General features: G+C 44.5%; 1 protein-coding gene across 1 annotated transcript in view; it reads left to right on the forward strand.

Moving 5' to 3' along the window:
* c8b (complement component 8, beta polypeptide) overlaps positions 1–18,828 on the forward strand; it is a 43,554-nt gene that overhangs the window by 22,715 nt on the left and 2,011 nt on the right. Inside the window, exons 4-21 of the mRNA XM_040170563.2 lie at positions 93–191; positions 1,878–2,009; positions 2,817–2,936; positions 3,348–3,386; positions 5,663–5,728; positions 7,069–7,128; positions 9,084–9,131; positions 9,351–9,456; positions 9,778–10,425; positions 11,578–11,705; positions 12,115–12,199; positions 15,573–15,622; positions 15,852–15,979; positions 16,231–16,378; positions 17,401–17,548; positions 17,629–17,770; positions 17,841–17,973; positions 18,624–18,821. Of these exons, the coding sequence (XP_040026497.2) occupies positions 93–191; positions 1,878–2,009; positions 2,817–2,936; positions 3,348–3,386; positions 5,663–5,728; positions 7,069–7,128; positions 9,084–9,131; positions 9,351–9,456; positions 9,778–10,425; positions 11,578–11,705; positions 12,115–12,199; positions 15,573–15,622; positions 15,852–15,979; positions 16,231–16,378; positions 17,401–17,548; positions 17,629–17,770; positions 17,841–17,973; positions 18,624–18,821 (2,478 nt within the window). The remainder of the gene's footprint in view (positions 1–92; positions 192–1,877; positions 2,010–2,816; positions 2,937–3,347; positions 3,387–5,662; positions 5,729–7,068; positions 7,129–9,083; positions 9,132–9,350; positions 9,457–9,777; positions 10,426–11,577; positions 11,706–12,114; positions 12,200–15,572; positions 15,623–15,851; positions 15,980–16,230; positions 16,379–17,400; positions 17,549–17,628; positions 17,771–17,840; positions 17,974–18,623; positions 18,822–18,828) is intronic.

The following is an 18,828-nucleotide window of genomic DNA, read 5'->3' on the forward strand; positions in this document are numbered from 1 at the left end:
CGTCACACTCACCTGAGTCGGAAAAAACTGTGTCACTTGCCGAGCTCGTATCCTTTCATCTCCACGTGTGGTTTTCCTTTAATCTCCTGCAGGGAATGGCTTCCTCGGCACGTTCCAAAGGGGAGCACAAGCAGAGGGTGTTCTTGACGGTCTCTTTCGGCGGGATCAAGATTTACTGTGAAAGATCAGGGGTGAGTAGCGTGTTCGGCGAGGAGGCCCGGCGGGCAGAGGCTGCCAAACTGCTGCAGTACAGGACGTCCAGAGGGCAGACGCCGGCACGGTCCGGTTCACAGCAGCTTGCCGGGGCCGCCATATTGTTAGCCTGTCTGGCGCGGGTTGATATATTAGTTTGACTGTGATATATATATATATATATATATACATGCGGGAGGAAGGTTATGCTGACATTTTTAAAAAGTGAAATACTTTGCAAAGTTACAAACTCGTCTCCCACTATCAATGCAAACTGAGCAATTACACGCTTTGCACTGGGCGGTTTGCCATTTAGCTCATAAAGATTCAACCCGGCAGCTTTCAATTACAGGTCGTCCATTTGATATTTGAGATTAGTGGTGTGAGCGATGCCGTGGTGATGGTGTGAGAGGGTCCGTTTCCGCCTCCGTCCTGGCTTCCGTCCCTCTGGTGGACTCAGAGGCCTGCTGTTTCATTACAGGATGATCGAGGGGCTCGGCTCCCCCCGTCCTGCGGCGTAGTGTTGGCTAGATAGGCCCACTCTGCTCATCAACGCTAACCGATAATTAGCACTCAGTTCCACCCCTTAATGATCATTGCCGCTAATGCTAATTACACCGCGGCTCCACCTCAGCTGCAGAGCTAAACTGATAATTAAGCGACAGCTTTTGTCCCATGGCTGCAGACCCCCACCCCACCACCAAACCGTGGTCTACTCCCCAAAAAAGAGCCATCTTTGATGGTATCTCTTTTCAATATGACCGGTGGTGATAGTGGTGGTGAATGTCTTTAGCTGGTAATGAAAAAGAACATTAAGCCTCCAGCCGCCAGTAGTCAGCTCACCAGCTTTTGACAAGCTCGTTTGTTGTTTTGGAAATCATGCCCCCTAATGCTTCTCATTTTATTTACTGATTACTGGCAGTGAATAACGCTGCACGTTTAATATCCCTCTTGAGTTAGGCACGCAGCATCAGCAAGCTTTTAGATGGAAAGACTTTATGTGAAGCTGACTTCTCCGCAGCATCGAGTGGACCAGTCATATTAGTTTTGTATTATACGTTAATCTGAGGCATTAGTAGCGACACTCCCCACTAAATATTGGTTAATGTTAAAACGAAAATTCCTCCTCAAAGCTTAAGCTTATCTCTCATAATTCTGGAGTGGTAGCTGAATTACTCCCAGTGTGTATCTGTGGGTGCGTATTTATGTTTTGCTAGCATTTTGAACCAAAACGTTTTGAATGTAGTTTTTGAAAATGTAATGGATTGTAGTTTTTTTCAATTAACAAATTTCCCAGCATCTCAAATCCTGCTCATGTCAAATATGGACATGAATAAAGAGGTGGAACAGAATCTGAGAGAGAAGATCACAAAACAAACATCTGCTGCATTACAAGTTGTGCAGGAACTAAAGTATAAATTCGGTACTGTGTAGGGATTTGGACCCCCTTGAATCTCTCCTCCCTCTGTGCGGAGTAAGTTGCATTTGGCTCAACATTATGCAAATATGTTTAAAGCAGGTTTGTCCCACTTTTCATGCCAACACAATGAACAGATTTTGTACTGGTAAAATATTTGAAACAGGCAGGAATTAAACAAGACAAAGACTAGATTGTGTGAAAACCCCTATTTCAGTAGATCCACATGGTCACTGCTGTAACACTTAACTTAATCTTTGCCGTATAGGTGCTCATGCATCACCACTCTGTCCACGAGATCAGCTACATCGCAAAGGACACCAGGGACAACCGGGCCTTTGGCTACGTCTGCGGGAAGGAGGGCCACCATAAGTTTGTGGCCATCAAGAACGCACAGTCGGTACGTACTTTCTAAAACACTAAATACCACAGGATTGAACATCTTCCTATCAAAGCCGAGAACCGAATTGTGTTGAGACCAGGTCCATGCAATGGATACAGAGGGTCTAACAATTAACAATTCGAGCTTTGCAGCCGCGCAGTTCTGCAGCTGTGCAGCTGTGCAATGCTTTTCCTTACACTCAACCCGTTGATTAAAATTGTTTATAGGCAGTCAAGCCCTAATTTCTGACTCAAGTCCAAGCCTCAAGCCCACAGATGTGCACTCTTTGGTTGAATCATAAATCTTGAGCTGTAGCTCCGGTGGAGGATTGCCGAAAACATAAATAGTGGTGTAGTTGAATGTTGCTGCGATGTGTACTGCAGGACACTTCAGCACTGTTCATTTTAACAGCTAAGAGCTAAGAAATTGCTCCCGATATTAAAATGCACACCTCGGTTTCTAGTTTCTACTGCGTTACTTTGCAGTTCTGGTGTATTTACAAGACATTTCTTAGATAAATAGCTGTTTTTTGATTGAGCTTTAATTCCTCAATACTAACCACTCTCCGCTGCGCTGATCTCGTTTCCTTGTGAAAAAGGTAGCAACCAAACATCTTTGCATTCTGCAGTCACATAATCTATTCTAAGTGAGTTGGCCGACTAAAATAACATGAATAGTTGAATAAATACATAATAAAATAAAAACCAAATCATAAAGGCCATAATAAAACACATTCATTAAATTGTTGTTCCCTCGCTTCCATTTCCCCTCATTTCTCGCTTCCTGCTACTTGATTTTCCACGTTCTCTCCCTCCTCTCATGCAGGCGGAGCCTCTTATTATTGACCTGCGCGACCTCTTCACGCTCATATACGACATTAAACAGCGCGAGGAGATGGAGAAGAAGGCCCAGAAGGACAAACAGTGCGAGCAGGCTGTCTACCAGGTAGGGCGGCACATTGCTGCTTTTACCTTTTAATAGTTACGAGGCGAGATCACACGCTGAGCAATTCATTCGCACAACAGAAATCTTAACACTCTCAATCTAAATATAATGGAAATGCAACAGGTTTAGATGCTTTTTGCTGTTCGCAGTCGGGTATGTGTGACGGAAAATGTTGGTGTTGCTGCGTGTGTTTGATATAGCAAATGACGGTTTCATTAAAAACACAGTGTGAGTGTGTAATTATGTTTGCCTGCAGGAAAAGATGGACTGAGATGAATGTAATGTTGTTTTTATTTCATGTTGCTTTTTTGTCCATCCATTTACTTTCTAATGAGACTCTAAATTCGGCTGCACTCTGTTACTGATGGAAAACAAAATATGTCATCTGCCTTCTGTCCCACCATTACACAGACCATCCTGGAGGACGAAGTGGATGATCCAGTTTACCAGGTAGGTCCGCAGGCTCCTGAGCAGCAGGGAAACACTGCCGATCTTGATGCTTTTGTCACTCTTAAAGCTTGGAATAAAAAGACGCGGAAAAAAAACGATTAATCATGAATTTTAATATCCCCTCCAGTCACTGATCTGCTTGAATTAATGATTCATTATACTCCGCCATTCCAGTAATACACAGTAGACTATCCTAGTGGGCAGTTTTGTTCAACCATTCAACTCCCATTTGCCAGTGCAGTGTTGTAAAACCATATTTTTTAAGTTGATCCGTGTCAATGTTCTGATTTCTTCCAAAGCCCCCCCCCCACCCCGACTGATTGTTACCCCCCTCCCTCCTTTCTGCCCCGTGCATTTATTTGGCCGTACGTGTTTTCTTCTCTGTGTTTGCTCACACTGAATACAGACAACGCTAACTCTTACTCTGAATGCTATGTTCAGTGGTACGTCGAACCACCTCACCGATCTCCTCTGTTCTTCGCTCTGAAAGTGTGTTTTGCATAAAGTCATTCCATTCGCAGCTTCCGATTATGTTGATGTTGGTTGACAAAACTCCAGACTGTGGCCGGAAGGAGTACTTCGACATTTTGGGAACTACACTAGTTCTTGACTTCTATTTTTTCGCTGATAAGATCGACGCCCCTCTCGTGTCGGTGCAGTAAATTTGGAGCTGGAGCCAGCAGCCAGTTAACCGAGCTTAGCATGAAAAAAAATACGGTCCGCTTTGTCCGTCCAAAAGGTACAAATCCACCAACCGGCTGATCGTCTGATCTTTGGTACTTGATTTTGAATCAGTTTGCCTGTTGACTGAAATTTTTTGTCCAAATTAAGTCATTCTTTTTGTTTTCATCACAACATGCCAGTCCGACTTGTATCATGTTTATTAGTATTTTTAGTCTTCGAAGCATTTTGAGTATTTTTACAGCTGCCGCTGTCTTTGTCGCGTACTGTTGTCATGGTTACAGGTCTCGTTCTCATCCGTCGCAAGGTTAGTGGTAAAGGCACTGTTTACACACACACACACTCTGCTCCGCAGTAACACAACACACTGATTCTCCTCGGTGACTCGACTTTTCATTTTTCATTTTAAAATCCTGGCTGTTTGACCAGAACCACTAAGTCTCCGTTGTTCCTGGTCACCGAGCATCAGCCTGCACCTTCTCTTCACATAAGAGCAGCTGATAATTCAGAATGTAATTCACTCACTTAAACCAGAGTTAATTACGGAACGCAGCGTTATTTCTTTGGCTGTAATAATAATCCTTATTCTTTATAACATTAAAAACTAAAAGTCCCTTTTGATGTTACATTTACTGACCTTTGTCCTCATGCTGCTTGCATGTTTTTGTAGTCTATCTACTTTTTTGTTGCCGATCCTTGTCTAATTCTGAGTGAATATGGGACTAATTTAGTCCAGAAATTTGTGTCTTCCGAGAAGTGGTAACGTCAGACAGACATTTCTGACGGAGACATAACGTTGTTGAATGGAAGACGCTTCTTACCGATGGAAGTCAAACAGCTCAACTTCCGAACAAGAGATGCTTTTTGGCCGAGACAAAATCAGGTTACCTGATCACACTTTGCAATTTTTTCTAGTAATTGGGTGATTTGTCCATTTGTCCGTCCTTCACTTTGTCGTTTGTAATTCAACCCTTGTTTATGTCAAGAAAATTAGTGGTGGACAAATTTAATTTCAATCCGACAGAGCTTGTTTCCCTGTTTCCTGTCTCAATGCTACACTAAGCTAAGCAGCTGCTGGCTCCGGCAACATATTTACAATCGTATTTCCAAAAATGTCAAACTATTCTATCAAATTGAGATCCATAAAGGAATTTATTAACATCGATCTCAAGCGTGCAATCTGACGTCTGGGTCTGGTTTCCTCTCCATGAGGTGGAGCATCATCTTGCTGATGTTGAAGTGAGACCTCCAGCTAAGAGCTCCACATTGCCTTGAATTACTGCCTGACCTATTCTACTTGTGCTCTTTCCTCTTCCCACCTCACTCTTTTTTTCCCTTCTCTCCACATCTCCCCCATTCCTCTCTGCCACGCCCCATTATTATTTATTTTTTTACACCCCTCATATTGATGATCTCATTTTACTGCCCGCTCGCCGCCATTCCACCCGCTCCCCCCCCCACCCCCCTCCCCGTGCTTTCATTTATTCTCCCCCCTTTGTCGTATCTCTCCTTTTTATATGCCAACGTTCCTCTCTGACTTCACATCTCATTATTCTCTGCACCTCTACGCTTTGCCCACTACTTCTGTTCTGTAGTACATAGTGTTTGAGGCTGGACACGAACCCCTCCGTGGCCCCCATTCAGAGGAGAGCGTGTATCAGGTACAAAAGACAAGCATTGCCCCCCCCCCCCCCTCCTTTTTTTTCTTCTCCCTCTTCATACCCTGTGATGGATTATAACAGTTAAAGTACTAACGACGTGACGTTATAGCTTCAAAGATAGTGAGAAGTTGCAACGTGTTTTTTTCTGGGAATTCAAAGATAGTTTAAAACGCGCTTCCTCTGTTCCTCTATTAGTAGGTTCAAATGCTCGAGTTATGATCAGTGGGGTATCATTCCATTACTTCTTCACTAACTCAACTGAATCCCCTGTTGTAAAAAGGAATATTAGCATGTCTTTTTCTGCAACACATCCGTGCTAACCACAATGACAAACACAATGCGCTCCCTGTAGCTTCTTCACAGCGATAAACTCACATGTTTTGACAGTTGCACGCTTGTATTTGAAGCAGCAGCGTAAGATGATTCATTTGCATTAACAGTTACTAAATAAAGCTCTAATGCGGTCGATGAGAGAGCACACTAAACAATTAGGCAATCAATTAGATGAAATCGATTACACGCATCGGTTCCTCTGTGAATCCAACATGGAAACGACAGATTCTCCACTACCAACGGCAACTGTTTCATAGAGGAAACAGAGCAGCGTCTTAATGTTTAATATCTTAAACACGAGCCGAAGAGTCAAGGTCAGTTGTTCACCCAAAGCCTGCATACCAGGTTATAGCTCCAATGCGTTGACCTTTCGGCTTTAGAGCATTTGAAGGACACGCTAGGACTCTAGGGAGCGTTCGTTTGGTTTAATCCTCTCCTCCCTCCCTTTCCTTCCCTCTTCCTGCTGCTCCTCTTTATGCCTCTCTGTATCTTGCGTTTCTCTGAAGATGAAAGATGCAGACAGAGAGAGAGATTAATCACTTGCCATGCCATTTGATCTCAGAATGAAACAAGATCAATAGACTTGGGGGAGAACGTAAGGGAGAGTTAACCAGTCGAGGGAGCGATAGGGAAGACAGGCAGCAGCGAGGTTGAGAGCAACAGATAGTTTAGAAAAAGAAATACACAAACGAGGCCAAATGTAGTCAGATGAACCAGTTGAGACGTGCTGTTGCTGCATAACAATTGGCTGTCTTAATACTCACAGATCCCACCCGCACCACCGCTGGGCATTGTTTGCAATCAATATTGATTTAAGTAGAATTGATTCAACAAAAAAAAGATCTCATTGCTCTAAAAAAAAAAAAACTCGTTTTTTTTTCCCCCTTATATACACATGTTTCAGCTCCTGTTTTTTTTCTAATATCCCAGCCTGTTAAAAATCAAACATAAAAAAAGGTGTTGCTTTGTTACTTACTTACTTTGAATCGACCTCCAATCCAATGCAGGTCCCAACCAGTCAGCAGAAGGAAGGGATCTATGATGTCCCAAAACGCCATTTCATGACTGTAGGTGTTTTTATTTTTTTACCATTTGTTTCTTTCCCCTTGCAAACCTCTCTTTAACATCCTCTTGAAGGAAGTACCGCAAGCCCCCTTTAACCGTCTCCTTGCGCATCACTTTCCCCTTCTGTATTTAAAAGTTTTTAATAGCTAAGCATTGCAGCCCAAAGGCTCTGAAATTGATTTTTTAATACCAGAACGCCTCAGAACGTCTGTGTCTGCACGCGCTTTTCTGTGACGATGATGAAACAAAGCTACATTGGTCGTGCCTAGCCTGCCAAAAGAGATAAGACCAATTGATTGGTCAACCAAAAGTCGGACATGTCAGCAATTTCACAGGACATTAGAGACGCAGGCTTCGTATCCAAAATCCAATCTTGTGCAGAATCCCGAATAATGTCGTGACCAGACGGAGACGAAAATCAGCTCGGAGTCTGTTTTTCCCCGTCCCTTCCGACTGGCCGACGAGATGCGTGAAGGAGGGCGGGGGCTTTTCCGTCTTCCTCAGAGGATGGGGGGGGCGAGAGGTTTGTAGGTGGGCTCTCGGGTTGAGCTGCATGCGGCGTAGTCGCAGCTACCGCACGATCAAGGCCCCAAACACTCACAGAAGCCGGACCTTAATGAATGTGTTTTGTTCAGAAATCGGCACAAAAAAACATTTATGATTCCACTCTCACGCATCAAACTGATATAATAATAAATCTCCTCATCCTGGCGGGTTTTATGAGTTCTTCCCCACCGTGCAGCAAACACCGCTGTCACATCTCTCAAATCGCCCATAAAACATTCTTTCAAGCCTATTTCGCCCACAGACAATTTCCACGCAACTTTTGAAAACAGCCCCAGCAAAGTGCTTCTCTGCTCTCTGCTGTTTGTGTGCTTGTTGCTCAGCATATCAAGCAGATAAACTTTGCCGGGCCCCTCGCTATCTCACCCAAACAGCCCATGCCAGTATAAGTAGCAGCGCTTCCATATCTCTAAGTGTTACTGCTTGTCTGTTCATTCAGTTGGAGCTTTTTGAGAGCCTCGAGCTCCCGTGATGTGTGTCAGCGCCTGCAGGGAGAGGCCTCTGTGTACAATGTTTACCTTTTTCTAAATTCAGACTCATTCTGTGACCCTCAATGGTTCCAAAGTGCCGTGCAAACTGCAATCCGCCATGTCCCGGCTTATTCAAGGAGGACATAACACTCTGTTAGAAGCAACACGGATTGCTGTGAATCCTCCTTTTTTGTTATTTTTTTTTTTTATCAGTATAAGTGTGTTCATGTATGTGTTTAGTTTATGCAAATCCTGCGTGTTCTGTGTGCTTTTGTGCTTTTTTGCTGTGATTCATTGTCTGCTTTTTGCATGGCCCCAGAGTCATTTCATGCGACTTAGTCATTCCATAGAGTGTCCTCCATAGCCGCGTCCCGCCCCCCCCCCCTCTACTTTAAATAGTTTGAGTAGAGGACAGAGGGGACCAGAGCAGGGGTCGCTTCTGCCCATAGGGTGAGGTGGCCTCATTGTCTCTGCTGGGTGGTTCCAGGAGCTTCCTCCTTTCATATATTTGATGAAATAAACACGCTCCTCTGTGTACGTATCTGCTCCCGGAGCGGAATCAGCATGATAAAGCGTCCCGGGCTCTCGCGGGGGCCCCTCCTGATTGGCAGACATAAGAATATCTAATCAGAGTCTGTTTTATAGGACTGAATAGCCTTTTACCCACTCAATTATAGCGAGCCATGAAAGATTCATTTTAGATCCATTTTCTGATAATGAAACGAGGGGATAGTTGTTTCTTGCCATCCGCAGCACAAACTGCCTTTATGAATAGATTTCACTCCCCGCACCTACCCACCCAAACCCTATCTGGAGATGAATTCAAGGTTTCATGAGTGTGCAAATCTCATTTTCGTGATGTATCACTGGATTTTGTCTCTCTTCCTCCCTCCCTCCTCCCTCCCCCACGGTTCGACTCACAGAACATCAACCACTTTGATCTTTTCGGCGACATGTCCACTCCTCCCTCGGTGAGTGCTACAACACCAAACCAAAACCCGATTAATTTTCTTGTAATTGGTACAAGCAGGATGAAATTACATTATTTTATCTGTAATGCTGGGTCAGATCTAAATTACCTGAACATCCGACAGCACTGAAGATTAAAGATAAATGTGCAGCGGGGCAACTTTTAGGTGACTTTGAAAGTTGTGACATCTGTGTGTGTGTGTGTGTGATTTGCCTACCAGATGCCCCCATCCCCCGCCAACACACTGGACCCTAGCAGGAGCAGCCGACAGCAGCAACACGCCGCTGAGTTGTACGCCCCCTTCAGCCCCACCTCCATGCCGTCAGGTAGCGCCATGCATTTTAATATGGAACATAAAAGAGAACAAAGTGCTGGTGAGGGGGTGTTTTTCTTTGATGTGAATAGCGGTGCTTTAAGATAAGATTTTGCAGATTTTAGGAGAAAGCATTGACATTCAAGAACGTCCCAAAATCATGTCCGAACAACAGCATGATGAAGGGCAACCTGTCCGCGATAACACGGCTTATGGAGGGAATGCTTTTTGGCAGCAGACGAGCAAATCTTTGTCCCAGAAAAAAAGAATACGAAATAATACTCCAGCTTTAATAGCCCTGAATCGGTCTCCCTCTTCCTCCTTCATGCTCCAGGCTACATGACCATGGGTCCGGTGCAAGCCGCCCAGTGGGCGCAGCAGCCGTTTCCTGCCCAGGCCCAGACTCTGGCCTTCCCCGTGCAGGGGCCCCTCCAGGTCGCTCAGGTCCTCCCCGGTGGTCAGCCAGTCATCTGGAGCCAGGCCAACATTTTCCCCGCCACTCAGCAGCAGTGGGCGGCCATGGCGGCCTACATGCCTGCCCAGGCCGTGGGCGTGGGAGGGCACGCCATCCCAGCTGCCGTGCTCCAGGGCCTGGTACCCATTACCACCATGTGCCCCCAAGCCTGCGACATATCGGCCCCCTCCTCCGCCATCACCAGCCCGCAGCACGCGGCCGACGCGGCCCTTCTCGAGAGGCAGCTGAGCCTGGGGGGAGAAGGCCTCGGCCTCGACTCGGACGCCGGCGAGGGACCCTCTACGTCAGGAGCCGGAGCAGCAGGTGCGGGGTGCGGCGTCGCGTCCGCAGGGGTGAGCAGGTGCGGGACCCCAGGCCTCATGAGCGTACCGGACACACTGGTCTGCAGTCAGCTGCTGCCACCTTCGGCTGCTGCGAGCCAGGAAGAGGAAGAAAGCTGCAGCGACCTCGATCTCTCTAGGATGACCTTGAGCCCGGGGACATCCACATCACCGTCTACTGAATCACGTAGGTGTATTATACGTCTTACTAAACCTTCATCTGTACCACTTAATTTGAAAAGCACATAAAAAACACACTGGATATATATATTATATATAGATATAGATATAGCTTGTTGTCCCTATGGATGGAAGTGTCCCAGGCTGGACTATTTCAACATCTATCCCATCCATTGCCATCCTATTGTGTACCGGCATTCATTGTTCCCAGGTAATGTTTCCCAGGTGACTAGTGACCACTTGACTTTTCCTCCAGCGTCACCAGGATGCTCACATTTGTGGTCCTGAGGGATATTTTCCAAATGTATTGAACAGAAGAAACCTTTTGTATGTACAGATTACACTAACATAGTAAAAACCCCCACACGTAAACATTTAGGACTGCAGAACTGCAGGTGTTACAAAACAGACTCGTGTCTCTCAACCATGGAGGACAGGACAGAGGACGCAAAGCACAAGGAGAAATATAGGACAACATGCACAAAGGGAGAAAGATACAAGGACAACATCCACACAAGGGAGAAAGATACACGAGGAGAAGCTAAATCTGCACAGATCCAGCTCCAAACATCTGGAATGAGGCACCAACCGCTTCCGCTTGGAGGCTTGTTGGCCAGTAAACACACAGAGGGTTTTATGCAGTGATTTTCAGACGGTTTGTCATATTCAGGACGAAGAGAGATATACATATATATATTGTATTTATACCGAAGAATAAGGAATTCACCTAAAAGATGGGTTTTAGGGTTGAGACTTAAAAGCCAGTGACAGTGTCAGACCGTGTAATGTCCACACCAATATTATTTCAGGGGGAATAATAGAAAAGAGGCCCCGCAGCCTCTGACTTTTTAACCGTAGGAACAGAAAGGAGCGCTTTGTGCTGACAAGGGACAGCATTGAATGGAATATAAGGTTTTTAGGACATCCGACATATGGTATAAGGTATGAAATGGCGTGCATGTTAATAACGTTTTGCCTTGTTTACTAATGTGCAGAACAGGTTTTTGAATAAATATAAAAGCAAATTCAAAGGTCTGGATTTGAATCCGCTGCTCCTCAGGATACGACATGCATGTCACCAGCTTCATGCTAAAGTAAAAACCCAATTTATTACCTCCGGCTGTATTTACTGAACATTTCTTATTTCCTCTCCCAGCAGCATCCACTCCAGCCCCTCAGCAGAGCTCGTCCTCAGACTGCCCCCCTTCCCAGGCCAGTGACGCCCCCACAGATCACTCCCCCGTAGACCCCGAGGACAACTGCAGCAACGCCAAGGAGGAACAATCGGTGAGCTCCACCCCTCTGGGTCGATAACGTTCAACTGGCTGGCACAACGCTGCAATCTGTTAGTGTCACAGAGATGATCTGTTCTCAAGTACACTGCATGTAATCACACAGTCGCTGTCACGTGATTAATATTGCCAAATGGGATTGATTTTACACTTTTGTTTTTTTTTTAAGTAAAATGTCAAGCCAATTAAAAATGAAAGGTCAAAAATGATTAAAGTGTCTTGATTAGATCACAAGGTACAATCATATGTCACGGTAATTTCCCCGAATGTTTCACGGAGGTTTTGTGAGAATGTGAGAGAACAAATAGCCACGTTGTCAGGTCCTCGGCGCTGGAGGATAACCGATTTCGCCGAAGCATGACACGTGCAAAATGAGAAATTCTACAGCTCTTTCTTATTCTCAGGGCTCTGGTGTTGCAAGGTCAATCTCTCCGGCGCCGAGTGGAGATCCTGAGTCTTCGCAGGATCAGACCTGTCCACAGGAAGACAGCTAGAGAACCACGAGAACCCAGTGGGTATGCGTCACAGTCCCCTACTCGCCTAAATGGCTGGCTTTTATTCATCAACTACATTCTTTTCCCAACCCCCCCCCCCCCCCCCCCCCTTTGATTTTTTTTGTGACCCTCCTGCTTTTTTTTACCTTATTCGCTTTATGTTTACATTTTTCTCATTTCCCCTCAGCGATGCTACTTGGGAAAGAGCCCTGGTTTGGTTCAGTGTTACTATCAATTTGCCTTTTCTCTACTAAACCAGCGAAAGCAAAGAGAAGGCACAAAGCTGCCACCTGCTGGTTGGATATGTAACTGCAGCAATGCAGCTTCCCTTCTGTACTCAACTGGCTTTGTCTTTTAGGGAATGGAAGCTCTGCAAGGCCAAGACAGAAGCTCACGAGAAAGAGACAAAGAGAGGGATGATTGACTGTGAACAGCAGCATCTCTCACAGCTGGATTACACAGATTTGTTCAGTTTATTTCAAACTTTAAAGGATATTTTGGCAGTTCTGTAATAAGCTGTCTGTCCTGGGATCTGCTCTCCTCCAGTGGCCACATATTCTACTCTACTCCTCAGCATGACAACCACACTTTGGCTTCATCGTCCAATGAAATGACCTTTCAGCCAGGAAGTGACCTTTGATCTTTGACCGAAAAACCTACAGCGAGAGGCGACTGCAGCCTCCTGCAACGGATTAAAGAGTTCATACCTGTGAGGATACTAAACACTAACGTGGTGACACTGATGATGCTAAATTCTAAATATTTTTGGAACCTTCTACGAGGAGCAGCGTGCAACTGTATGTGGTCGGCCTTTGTCGCGCGCCACCAGCGGAGACTGCGCACAGCAGACAGGTTTGCTAAATGTTCTCAAAGTGTTGCTGCAGCGACTCGTCCACTTGCATGAACAGACTTAACGTGGACTCAGCGGACTCTCTGCAGCTTCCTTCTACAACTGGAACGGATTAAAAAAACAAAACAAAAAAAAACAACAGGTTTTGATTTCTCTTTTCTTATTTTATAAGCTGTGAATTCTTAGTCGATGACGTCGAGTCGTCAGAGGTATCGAAATGACTTTAAGGCATCAAAGAGGAAACTTTGCCAAACATCTATTTTGTAAATAAGAATCTGCCCAGTCCCCCGATACCTGAGCCTCTGTGCCATAAGATAGCTCTCTGCCTCTTGGATGCCAACTGCCTGTGTTTCTCTCAAGCAATGCCCTACCAGCACCTCCATTATTGACGTCTGGATGTTTGTTTTGCTTCTGCAGCCGTTTCTTTTGGGATTCGCAAACACATCCTTGTTTCTGTTCGGTTGTTGAGATTTGAACTGTGAATCTGTGTTACATGGTCATTCAAAATAAAGCCCGCTGTACCTGTCTCACTCACATTTCCAGCTCGAAAGAAAGGAAGGGTTTGAAAGGGAGTTTCAGGTTTTTCTATTTAGTTGATAGGAGGCACACTTTACTGCATCTTTTTGTTTTTTAGATATTCTACATTTCCAGCTGAGGTCGCATTGTTTACAATTTGCCTCTTTGAATCATATCTATGTTTTGTTTCTTCGATAATATAAGCAAAGTAAGTCCACACTGACTTAATAACCTTGAGCTTGAAGACAGTAGAAAGCATTTCTATGCCTTATCAGGTTTGTTTTTGTTGTCCAGTCACTGTTCTTGTCGGGTCATTTGTATACAGTAAACAGGTCATCGTTGTAACTAAGCACTTGGGCATATTGTAGGTCTGCTCCACTGAATCAAAATGGTCAAAAGGAAAGGCAACTTTATATAATATGAACAATAGAGATATCAATATAATCTGCTAGTCTTACAATAACAAATGGTAACTGTTCCCTGCTTGTGTAAGAAAAATGAGAAATAGTCCAAAATATTTTGTAAATTTTATTTATGGAATTAAGAGTTGTCATGAAAAAAAAGGACTTTTGTACGTCTATGACTTCCCCATACACTGTACCCATGCCACTGTTCAGTCACAAATAAAATATCATGTGATTCCCACCTCTCTTTCATTCATTGTAGTAAAGGTCACTCCGGCAGCCAACAGAGGCTGCTCTTCTCAAACTAATCCATGCAGTCGATCCCTGCCGCCAGGTGAATGTGCTTTGTCACTCGTATTGATTTAATTGCTTAATAATTAAAAGTAGTTTTTCAAAGCAAATACACTGAGTATCAAAAAGTAAGTGTTCATTATAACACTGGCCGCTGTTACTAATTAATCTGTTTAAAGACTCACAAGATTAGGCGTCTTTAGATAATTAATGTGTTGGAAAGTAAAATAAATATTAAGTTTTGCTGCACATATTTATTTCCTTTTGTTTAGAAATAGTGGAACATTTGAACAGTTCTGAGAGGTGTAGTAATTACTTTTCACCAAGTATTACCTCACAATCATAGATCAACTAATCACATCCCACTGTGCGTCCTCCAAGGACAACATATATGTGTTATAATTACATTCTGAGTCATTTCAGGACTAGCAGTGTGTTTTATTAGGTTAACCCTTATGTTGATTTTCACAGGGTCAGTAAACATCAGTTGTGTCACTTTGTGAAATCCAAAAGCAGACAAGGTGAAGTTTAAAGGTCAAAAATACACAAACACAATTTCAATGGTTTAACTCTGTTACAGGAATTTACTTCATCGCAAAGCCGTTATTTTCCTCCATTTTCATATATCATTATTGTAGCATATGTTTTCTTTGCATTTCCAATTGATCCCATTTCTACAATTGACATACAATTGAGTTTAAATAACCAAGCAGAGCTCCTGGCTTAAGTATGTCAATTACCTTATTTTGTGAAATTATTCTTTGCAGTTGTAACTATTTTCTTTCACATTCACAACTCGTTGACTTCCATCCATCTGACTCGCGGTGAGAAGCCACAGTCCGCAGAGATTTATTGGAGCAACACACACTCAAATAAAGCAAGCTCCTTATCATCAGAAAGACCCTTTACAATCCGATGAAACAGTTAATGCATTCCTTTGATCATTGGATTGAGTGAAACCTTCCCCCTCTATCCTGACTGCGTAACTATCTTCCCGTTATTCTCCCCCCTCTTCACCAGACCCCCATTTCTGGTATGTTGATGACAGCCTGGCTCCGTCATTCTGGTGGGTTGACCCTATCTCGCTGACCCCCCCCTCTCTCCCCTCTGTCTCCCAGCGCCTACACACACACACACACACACACACACACACACACACACACATACACACACACGCATGAGGCCTTCTTACACTATCTCCCCCTGAGCCTTTGCCATCCTCACTCTGGCAAAGGCTCTTCTGTCTCTATATCTCTACAACCTTGACGCTGGGGGTCTATAAAGCTTTCCGGCCCCCCTCTGTCCAGCTGTAAATCATCTACCTAGATACGTCCACAGCTACATCCCTACTCACACAGTCAGATAGAGATGATTAGAGCACGGAATTGGACACGTTTTCCCCTCTGCAGCATGAACCTGATGTCACACCTGTGTGTCCATCGCACACTGACACAAAAACCTAATCCCACGACGCCTTGTCAAGTGGCACCGACGTCTGCCGTCTTGTGCATTCGGCTCCACTTCTGCGTGTGTTGCGGCACTGAGTTCACGTGCGGGTCGGTATTGATCCGTGCGTGTTTACATAGGGAGCTGAGCAGTGTCTTCTCCTCGCTCGCTGTCAGGCACAACATACAACCATGCTGGCTGTGGTGGTACGGATGAGTGCGCTCACTTCTCACTGCTGTCTGCTCTGTGTTACTTTGGTGCTGCTAAGGTAGGTTTTTCCATCTGTTTGGTAATCGACGGCTGATATTTTAATGTTAACCTCCAACACAGTTTAAAAAAAGGCTTGAAATCCTCCCTAAATCCTGTCTAACATCTATATCTGTGTCTTTATCTGTGTTCCACCACGACCCGAACTTGACAGCCATTTGTTATTTTTGAGACAATAAAACTTTTCCACTTCCGAATCTGCTGAGAATGTGTGTCAGTACACGAATGTTACTTTGAAGCAATTTGCCCCAGTTATGTTGCCGTGACGAAAGCGGACAACGAGGAGCCCAGTGTTCGTCAGGCTCGCTCGGCGGCCGATCAGGTGGTCGTTCATCCCGTGGACTGTGTTCTGTCTGGGTGGAGCTCGTGGTCGCGCTGTGACGTCTGCCAGAAGAAAAGAGTGAGTATGGTAACACCAGACTATGGTAACACCAGCTTTAATACATGCTATCAGGACACAAGACACAATAAAACCACCCATTGCAAATGTTTAAATGAAAAGCTCATTGAGGGAGATGGTGTGACCACAGAATTCAACATTGAACGTGTGTTGATGGTCATCGGATGTCCCTCACTTCATGTGCTGCTCAACCCTTGCATCCAATATGGCAGAAGGAAGGAACATTTTTTGGGAGTACGCTTTGTTGCAGAGAGTTTGGTATCACTCTCCCATTTTGGTAAATAAAAAGCAGCACCCAGAAGCTAGCTAACTTAGCATAGCATATAGACTAGATACACAGGAGGAACACTAGCCTGGAGCAACCAAATGCATCCACCAACTCATTTGTTAGTCAATTCATGTGTAAAAATAACAAATCGCTATATAAATGGGGGATTTGTGCCGTGCTATTTATTGTTCAGGTCACGTAATCTTGAAATAATAGAAAATGTATTTCCCAATCTAGCAATTTAATCAAAGAAGAACCATTACATTTCATGTAATTTAGCTGACGCTTTTATCCAGAGCGAGTAACAATAAGTGCATAGCCGCAGTCAATGCGGCCCATTTGACTACAGGTTTTGTGCACTGCAGTGAGCTATACATATTTTATGTCTCATACCAATGTTCATGTTGTAACATTGGTATTAGACAGATAAGATTTCTGATACAGAAAGACGAGATTCAGCGCTCGGATTGTAAGATAATCGTGCAGACTGAGGCATCCGACATGCTGACTCCTGAGTGCTGTTTTTCTGTGGGCTCCTCTGCTGGCAAAGGTCTCGGCTGATGTACTTCAGCGTTCTATTTCATCCACTTTACAAGGAGGGGGGATTAATAACCTTGACATGACAAAGTGAAAACAGCCCTCTAATGGGATTTCGGCTGTAATAGTTCCCTGGAGCACTTTCTACCACCTTCGTTGAGTAGAGGCGAGCTTTTCCTCTCTGTTCCTCCAACGGTTTATGTGTTTGTCTTCATAGTTTCGCTATGCCAAACTGGACCAGCCATCCCAGTTTGGAGGGCAGCCGTGCAACTTTTATGGCGAGGAGGAGGAGGCCTGTGCCGTTCCAGCACACTACACCTGTGTCACTGTTCCTTTGTGTGAGGGATTCCTCTGCAACCAAACAGGTATCTCCCACATCCGGCCCCAACTATGGATTTTAGGGTGTTTGTGTCGCAATGCCGTCCACCTCCTTGCTCTCCGTCAGGTCGCTGCATCCCCAGAACTCTGCAGTGCAGCGGGGAGGACGACTGTGGGGACATGTCGGATGAAGCCGGCTGTAAGAACGTTCCGAAGCCCTGTAGCTCGGAGGCCGAGGAGTATTGGGGGATCGAGAACCTCGCCAAAGGGTGAGTCCGCCACGTGAGTCCTCAAAATCGATCTGCCCGCCGTTAAACGCCGCCGCTACTTATCTTTCAGAATCAACATCTTGAACAGTAACCTCGGGGGAGTGGTGCTGGATAACAGATACTACGCCGGCAGCTGCCTGCCGCATTACATCGAGGATGTCAGATTCAGGAAGCCGTACAACTTGCTACATTACACTTTGCAGGTGCGTAATGAGCATTAGGTCGGAGTCCGTAAACAAGATGAGGTCTTCCTGCCATGACATTTTAATAAGTCACTCTTTATAAGAGGGTTAGTAAGTAGCTTTGCAGCCACTAATATCTTTAGTAATAGATCGGAAAATATTTGGCTTCCCTTCCTGCATGTAAATGCAGTTTTCTGTCTGAAATATTATCTTGCAAGCAAAACAGAGCAGACTGGAGTTTTTCAACAGGTGGTCAAGGACAGCCAGGGAATTTCAAACAGACATAATAATGTGCATTTTGACATGTTTCCTAAAACGTGTAACATAACAACAAATATGTAACATTGTTTTGGAGAAACTGCCAAAATAAAGACATTCAGTGTGAAGCTGAGCATCATATGAGACCAAATTGCGAAATTAAAATGTGTTCTTATTAGGTGTTAACTATTTTATAAAACATAATAAATGTGTTGTTAATATTACTCATAATTGGAAGGGTGCTTCATTAGAACGTGTGTCCATATTTTCTTTGTGTTGGCTGCATCAGTTGTTGTCTTCCATCTCTCTTCTATTTGCTATTATATGTTGACTGTATGTTAATTGGTCATCAATATCGTTCTGCTAATTACATACTAAAAAGGAAATAAATGACAGTTCCCATGTGTTTACAGACAAAAGGCTCGTATGATTTCACAATGCAGTCTTTTAAATCATACAAAGAGTACAAGGACCACGTCGTGAAGGAGCACTATTCCCAAACCACTTTTTCCTTTGGCATTGCCGTTCCAGGCGTATTTGAAGTTGCCTTTAACTTCAATAATGAAAAATATTCAAAAGCCGAAAGGAAGATTCGCCGTGCTTCTAGCAAGGTGAGAT

This window comes from Gasterosteus aculeatus, chromosome 3 (genome assembly GCF_964276395.1).
Source record: "Gasterosteus aculeatus chromosome 3, fGasAcu3.hap1.1, whole genome shotgun sequence".
Classification (NCBI taxonomy): Eukaryota; Metazoa; Chordata; class Actinopteri; order Perciformes; family Gasterosteidae; genus Gasterosteus; species Gasterosteus aculeatus.